At 40.5% G+C, this 8332-nt stretch overlaps 1 protein-coding gene across 1 annotated transcript; it reads left to right on the top strand.

The window, feature by feature from the left end:
- Positions 1–735: 735 nt before the first annotated feature.
- Positions 736–7207, top strand: LOC144533507 (sphingosine-1-phosphate phosphatase 1-like). Its single transcript, XM_078274899.1, has 3 exons — positions 736–1823; positions 3412–3501; positions 5663–7207. The coding sequence occupies exons 1-3, from the start codon at positions 1128–1130 to the stop codon at positions 6212–6214; spliced, it is 1338 nt and encodes a 445-aa protein (XP_078131025.1). The 5' UTR covers positions 736–1127; the 3' UTR covers positions 6215–7207.
- The last annotated feature ends 1125 nt before the right edge of the window (positions 7208–8332 follow it).

Genomic DNA, 8332 nt, shown 5'->3' on the forward strand with positions numbered 1-8332 from the left:
AACAACTACTCAAGTACGGTATTAGTACAATGTTGAGGTATCTTGATTAGGCTTTTTTCATTGTATGCTACTTTAACTACTCCACTACATTTCAAAGATAAATATTTTACTTTTATATTTCAATACATTCATGTGACACAAACAATTTGACTTTGTGGATGAAGATGTTACTACTAAACATTTTACATTGCCTGAATTGAACCAAATAGGTGCCAGTACCCTAATTCAGCGTGACGTGATCATTGCATGTGCCTTGGATGTATTTATATTTATACGTAGGCTATATCTTGTAAGGGTGACCCCCAATAGGCGACTATTCAATCTAAGGAGCCTGATTTGACTACTAATCTCACAGTTGAATCATCACATTATCTGAAAATGTGGTTATGAAACAAAGGATCATTCCATTCGGCCTACATGGGGGTGCTGAATGTCTGATTTTACATACAGTTCCTTGTTTTTTTTTACTTTAAGTAGGCTACATTTTCCTGATGATACTTACTTACTTTTACTTGAATAACATTTTTAATGCAGGACTTTTACTTACAAATACTTGAGTATTTTTACAGTGTGGTAGGCCTATTAGTACTTTTACTTACGTAAAGGCTCTGAATACTTCTTCCACCAATGCAATTACGTTTTTGCAACATTGGATTGTTTTTTTGTGTAATTGATCACAACTCCAGCAGGGGTGGTAGACTTGAACATTTTGGATATTGGTTGACCAACCAAACATTAAGTCAAACGAAGAAGAAAACGAACAGAAGAAGTAGAGTGGGAATAACAACGACGCAGTTAGTAGTTATCATTGATCAGTAGTCTGCATGGTTGGTGGCCGTAAGAAATAACGTTATACCGTGAAGTAATGGTTATCTGTTACGGACTTTGGATGCTTCCGTCCACGACGGTGTACAAGGTCTGTGTTCTGTCTGCAGATATCAGGTAGGCTAATAGACAAGGGTAACGTTAGCTGCATCGTGCTGTTAGCCAAGTCGCTGTTATTTAATTTCGTTAAGAGGAATGCAACGGCCACCGAGCTCCACTCTTTAGGCTCACTCAATGAATATGAACTCTATTTTTACGGCGGAAAAGTGTTGTGCATTTTAAACGAACAGTTATTTTAAGTCATGGCAAACGACTATGTAAGGAAGTTTATACAGATGTGTAATTATCTCCAAGACCCCCGCCATGTAGCGAGGTTTCAAAGTGTTTGCGGCGTTAAAGGGACATTTCCGGGTAAACTGGTCAAGCCGGACAGTGGATATTCAGAGCCGGACTGCCCCGGACTGAAGAAGAGGGTGCAACAGGGGGGACCAAGCGCGGACGTTTGTGTTGGGAATGGAGCAGCCGGGGATGCGACCGCGCCGCTTTTTAACAGGCTGCAGGGTGACATTACCGTCAGGCCTGATGGTCCATCAGCAGCTGCTAATGTCGACCCAGACACCACCAGAGCAAAACCCCTCCGGAAAAACTCCCTGACCGGAGATGTGGGTCAAGAGTTCCTGATCCACAACAAGATTCTGTTCTACCTGTTCACGTTTGGGACTGAGCTTGGTAACGAGATGTTCTTCATCGTATTCTTCCCCTTCCTCTTCTGGAACGTCGACGCCCTGGTCAGCCGGAGACTCATCATAGTCTGGGCCTGGAACCTGTTCGTGGGACAGTCCACCAAAGATATGGTCCGCTGGTCCCGGCCGGCCTCCCCTCCTGTGGTGAAGGTGGAGGTCTTCTACAACTCCGAGTACAGCATGCCGTCTACGCACGCTATGACAGGGACAGCCATACCCTTCTGTCTCTTCATGCTGACCTACGGACGATGGCATGTGAGCATCCTTTTAAACACACCCAACGTCTCAAATACAGATGAAAACAAAGTATTTAAATGCAGTTGCCGCACACAAAAGATGTGCAGTTTATGTAGAAATGTACAGCTTGAGTGCAGAAGGCTGAATTACCAGCAGGGCAAAGAAGCCAACTGCCACAGGACATGAACATGTTTTGATAACCCACAGGGAAGGTTGCAAGGCACACCAGTCCAAGACGTCCAAGTGCCACATAGTTTCACTTTCACAAGTAAATGTGTATGTGTAGGGGAAGTGGAAGTATCAAATCAAGTTTCAGTAAACATTTGAATCTAAAGTATCAATGAGCACTACAGCAAGGCAATTTAACAAAGTAAGACAGTCAGGGATGAGAGAACACACATTCTCCTGTGACTGAGTGTTCTGGTTAAGATGGGGCACACAGGGTTGGGAGGGTTACTTTACTGCTGCGGAGTTAAGAGAGAAAAGAGTGTAGTATCAGTCCGGTCAGAGAGCTCAAAGAAATCAAACTTTTCACCTACTGATAAGCTGTCGCTAATTAATGTTAAATCCATGTGTAACTTGATGGCAAGCCAAAATAAAACTTGGCTGATGTCGGGTTCGTGTGCCATCTGCACTCTCTGCTGTAAGATCAGGCAAGAACCTCCACTCCAATGTTTTGAGTTGTTGTCATTAATAACTTTAGTTATGCTATCAAACCCCAACCCTAAGTGCAAGCCTCTATGCTGTTTGAAAAGTGATTAATTAATGACACACGTCACAACACATGCATTCCTGTCCTTTTGTTAGATCCCATGCACATCCTGTATTTCAGAATTTTTTAGTAATCTCTTAGTTAAATCAGCCTGTCCCTGCAGTGCATATTGTCTATCGCATGTTTAATGTTATTTCGCAACAACCTTTAACTTTTATCAAGTTAAAAAAGAAATGTAAGCGTAGAGCCCTGCCAAGGGGTCACCACCAGGAAAGAAGAGCTGAGAAACTCATGCTCCTTTTTGTTGTTGTTGTACACCTGCATAAGAGCTTAAAACTGAGTTTAGCCAGTTTACTGAACTGCCTAAACTCTTTTGGTGTCCGTTTCCCTGATGTGGAAGGTCAAGGAACTGAAACATTTCAGAGAAAAGAGGTTAAAAAGGTTACAAAAGACCATAAACCGCTTCCAGGGCAGGAAAAATTCAAAGCTTAGCATGCTGATTTTAGCATTTAGCTCAAAGCACCACAGTGCCTAAGTACAACCTCACAGAGCTGCTAGCATGGCTGTAGGTTCTTGTTTGACCTATGCAGAGGTCACTGTGATACTGAAATACTGCAGTATTTCCACTGACGGGGAACTGTTCAGGAGACTTAATGTAAATCTAGCCTGTTGCCATTAACGCCCTGCTAGGGACAGTGGTACTGTAGCTTCTTCTACTGTATTGTCTGGTCATAGTCAACAGGATGTTGAGAAAAATATAGTCCTGCAAAATGAGTCCATGGGCCTTTGTATCAGAAAACTGCTGTATATTTTTTGACGGCTCATCGTCACCCACCTTTCTAATATCAAGGTTAATGTAATGCCATGTCTTTATGCTCTCTCACTCTCTCCTAGTACCCCTTTCTCTTTGGCTTTTGTGTGGCCCTTAGCTGGAGCGTCCTGGTCTGTGTAAGCAGAGTCTACATGGGGATGCATTCTATTCTGGTCGGTATATTAAATAATTAATGTGAAGTAAATAATGCCTTGCCACCTGCATATTTGCATTTCTGTAGGTGGACAGATTTCTTCTTTTTTACACGTTAACTTAAATAACATTAATATGCATGACATATACGCATGCCCCTTTTTTAATAACATACACAGAAATTTAAGATGTACGATTTGTGGGAATACAGTGGGGAGAACAAGTATTTGATACACTGCAGATTTTGCAGGTTTTCCTACTTACAAACCATGTAGAGGTCTGTAATTTTTTATCATAGGTACACTTCAACTGTGAGAGACGGAATCTAAAACAATGATTTTTAAATAATTAATTTGCATTTTATTGCATGACATAAGTATTTGATCACATACCAACCAGTAAGAATTCCAGCTCTCACAGACCTGTTAGTTTTTCTTTAAAAAGCCCTCCTGTTCTCCACTCATTACCTGTATTAACTGCACCTGTTTGAACTTGTTACCTGTATAAAAGACACCTGTCCACACACTCAATCAAACAGACTCCAACCTCTCCACAATGGCCAAGACCAGAGAGCTGTGTAAGAACATCAGGGATAAAATTGTAGACCTGCACAAGGCTGGGATGGGCTACAGGACAATAGGCAAGCAGCTTGGTGAGAAGGCAACAACTGTTGGCGCAATTATTAGAAAATGGAAGAAGTTCAAGATGACGGGGGCATCAATGATCATGAGGAAGGTGAGGGATCAGCCCAGAACTACACGGCAGGACCTGGTCAATGACCTGAAGAGAGCTGGGACCACAGTCTCAAAGAAAACCATTAGTAACACACTACGCCGTCATGGATTAAAATCCTGCAGCGCATGCAAGGTCCCCCTGCTCAAGCCAGCGCATGTCCAGGCCCGTCAGATGTTTGCCAATGACCATCTGGATGATCCAGAGGAGGAATGGGAGAAGGTCATGTGGTCTGATGAGACAAAAATAGAGCTTTTTGGTCTAAACTCCACTCGCCGTGTTTGGAGGAAGAAGAAAGATGAGTACAACCCCAAGAACACCATCCCAACCGTGAAGCATGGAGGTGGAAACATCATTCTTTGGGGATGCTTTTCTGCAAAGGGGACAGGACGACTGCACCGTATTGAGGGGAGGATGGATGGGGCCATGTATCGGCAAGATCTTGGTCAACAACCTCCTTCCCTCAGTAAGAGCATTGAAGATGGGTCGTGGCTGGGTCTTCCAGAATGACAACGACCCGAAACACACAGCCAGGGCAACTAAGGAGTGGCTCCGTAAGAAGCATCTCAAGGTCCTGGAGTGGCCTAGCCAGTCTCCAGACCTGAACCCAATAGAAAATCTTTGGAGGGAACTGAAAGTCCGTATTGCCCAGCGACAGCCCCGAAACCTGAAGGATCTGGAGAAGGTCTGTATGGAGGAGTGGGCCAAAATCCCTGCTGCAGTGTGTGCAAACCTGGTCAAGGACTACAGGAAAAGCATGATCTCTGTAATTGCAAACAAAGGTTGCTGTACCAAATATTAACTTCTGCTTTTCTGATGTATCAAATACTTATGTCATGCAATAAAATGCAAATTAATTACTTAAAAATCATACAATGTGATTTAATGGATTTTTGTTTTAGATTCCGTCACTCACAGTTGAAGAGTACCTTTTGATAAGAATTACAGACCTCTACATACTTTGTAAGTGGGAAAACCTGCAAAATTGGCAGTGTATCAAATACTTGTTCTCCCCACTGTATAAAGCCGAGCCAATAAACAAATCAAAGCCAGTAGATAAGATTAGATTAGGTTTGGTGTCCAGGCAACAGAGGTTAGTAGATATTGTTTATGTTTTGTAGTACAACAATAGTAACGCCTGTTTATCAGTCAGCAGCTCACCTGATTTTTGTTTATTTTAATTATGTAGAAAGTGATGCTGAAAGAGCTCAGACTTTGTGTGCATTGATGGCAATATGTTGGCAGTGATGTAAAGAATGTCAGAATATATTTTTGATTTTAACTTCTCGTTAATTCTGCCGTTAAAACTTTACCAATTAAATTCTTAATGTGCTTTATAAGACTGTAGGTATATAAATCAAGTATTTTTTAGAGTGCAAATATGAGTAAAACATATCGGCTTTCATAGCGAATATGCCAGGTTTGTAATGATTTGTCCCTGTGTTGCAGGAGGTAATCACTGGCTTCCTGTACAGCCTTCTTATTCTAGCCTTTTTCCAGCCAATTTTGGACAAGATCGACAGCTTCTACATGATGGACCACTTTGCTCCACTCGTGATTATCGTGTCACATGTGAGTCTGGGACTTGTGGCTTTCTCTCTGGATTCCTGGAGCACCTCTCGGGGCGACACAGCTCAGGCTCTAGGCACCGCGGCAGGAGCTGCTATTGCTACCCATGTGAACTATCAGTTTGGGCTGCTGCTGGATGCACCACTTTCCTCACTTCCTCTAACTTTACCACCAATCGGCACTAGCTTGGTGGTTGTCTCCCTGCTGCGCTTCCTCATTGGAGTCGCTGTCATCCTTGTCACGAGAATGATTATGAAAGCAGTGACAATTCCGTTTTTATGTCGATTGTTCGGGCTGCCTTCAGGTGATGTAAGAGGGGCGAGGCAGCACATGAAAGTAGAGCTACCTTATCGTTACATTGTCTACAGTGTTGTTGGCTTTAGTTGTGTCTGTGTGGGGCCTCTCCTCTTTAGGATCCTAAACCTCACCTGAGTGTTGTGTGCAAACTGTCCTTTACTGCTGACATGTTCATTTGGTAAAGGCACTTAGAAACATGCTGCTTGTTTTGACACAAATAAAGGTTGTGTTTCTGCGTAACAGAAACTAATTTAAAGGATAAATGTGGTGATATTCTATATTTATTGTGCTGTCAATATTCCTATGTGCCATAGAGCTCCATATTTGTCCAAAATGTATTTAAAAAATACACCAAATACAGTATTTACCTCTGTTTGAATGTAAATGGCCCAGCTGTTTTAGGTAAATTTTTTTGCTTTAAAAAATATATATAAATAAAACAAGGTAAATATTTGTGCCCCTTTTTAATGATCATCTCAGATCACATCTTCAGCAGGAGCTAATGAGCTTTTGAGCCAAAATCCATAGATTAGAGGAAGTTGGAAAGTATTGAGAGACTTAATTATTATTATTTTGGGCCTTTTCTTAGGATTTGTTGACTATAACAACAATATAGAACATCACCAGCCTTATCCTTCAAGATTCACCTGTGATTGAAAAATGTAAGCGTTGTGTGGAGCTTTGCAAATACTACATCTACCAGATGTACTGTAATGATGCTTGCATTCATAAATGAGGAACAATGTATATTTCCATTTCAAATAACATGTTATTGGAGAATTCCATGCTTTAAGAAAAAAACCAAACCATGAATCGGTAATGTGTGAAGTCACGTGTCTTATCATTTGTTGCTATACCTAAATCATATCTGCCTGGAAACTGTAAAATACTGTAGGTATTTGAGGTAGCAGGTGTTGGGGTAGTTACATGATCTTCATTTAAATCTGGAAGCCTGGAAGAGCAGGCCCTTGTATCATTAATATTTTTCTACATTATCATAGTCAGCATTATCTCATTGCCTTCTTTTTGCTTGTTTCAAAAACATTTGTAATTTTGGTCCCAAGTGTAAGTTGAGTGTTCTGAATAATCATTTAAAGCATATCATTAAAATTTTACATTAAAATAGAACAGGGCGTCTGCTTTTGATTTCTGTGGATATGGATGTTATATGATCTCCGTTTCATTGACAGCGGTCAGCTTGCTCGCATGAGATTTTCTTTTAACAAATCATAGCTTAATTTGACATAGTCTTTAAAACCTATTAATGTACTGATTGGTGTAACATTGAAAGTTGCATGTGTGTGTCAAATACTGCAAAAACCCAGAATAACTGCATTTTTGTTTGGTCAATACTAAGAGAAGGCATGCAGTCTAGGCGGTGTATATGTGTTTTACTCCCTGCATCGGACTAGCATGTTGGTTTTATGTTTAACCTTTGAGCGACATAGATAAGGTTTTAGATCTTCATCTGGTTTGTAAACCAAGCGTACATTCAGCCTAATCATTGGTGTTCTCGTGCTGTTTTTATAAATTGAACTTTGATTGATGGCTGTTTTTGGTATCTAAATCTAAAGAATTCACAAAGGTCAGCACATGGCCTGACTCAGTGCAGTCTTTTGTCGATATACCTTTAGCAACCAATGAAAGATTTAAGCTGTTAATGTCAGTATTTCAAGTAAGTAATACTTGACAAAAATGTAACCAATATGACTGATGATAATTAATGTTTTCACAATGGATACATTCTTTTTTCTCTTAATTTTAATGCAATTGTAATTTTGTTATGAGGTATTATCCAAGCACTGTTTTCAAGCCTTTTAAGTATCTCTAAACTCTCTAAGCTCGGCCACCCACAACCATTAATAGCTTCCTTTTACAGTATAGCCCCATGCCTACTTTTTTTTCTTTCTTTTTTAGACTGTGGTTGTCCAGATGTGGCTCCATTACCTTAGAAATAGTGGTCACAGGACACAGAAACAAACTACAAACACTGTTATTATAAATGTATTAATATCTTGTAACGGTATTTCCAGAGCTATAGTAATTAATAGTAAATTTTTTTGCAGGCATAAATCTATTGTATGTTACTCATGGTTTTGCATTAAGCTTGTAAAAACTAGAAGTGAGTTTATATTTATGTGTATGAGCGAAGATGGCATTTTGTATTCTTCCAGATTGACCTTGGTATAAAAAGCTAATGAACCTTTTATTTTGAAAAGTCGGAGTACATTACACCGGAAGTCCGGGGTTTTT

This window comes from Sander vitreus, chromosome 18 (genome assembly GCF_031162955.1).
Source record: "Sander vitreus isolate 19-12246 chromosome 18, sanVit1, whole genome shotgun sequence".
Classification (NCBI taxonomy): domain Eukaryota; kingdom Metazoa; phylum Chordata; class Actinopteri; order Perciformes; family Percidae; genus Sander; species Sander vitreus.

What these genes read in the sequence shown, in the direction of transcription:
- LOC144533507 (XM_078274899.1), top strand. Translation starts at nt 1,128, where the DNA reads ATGGCAAACGACTATGTAAGGAAGTTTATACAGATGTGTAATTATCTC. An exon ending in TGACCTACGGACGATGGCAT is followed by an intron (nt 1,824 to 3,411) that starts GTGAGCATCCTT and finishes ACTCTCTCCTAG; the next exon opens with TACCCCTTTCTCTTTGGCTT. An exon ending in TGGGGATGCATTCTATTCTG is followed by an intron (nt 3,502 to 5,662) that starts GTCGGTATATTA and finishes CCTGTGTTGCAG; the next exon opens with GAGGTAATCACTGGCTTCCT.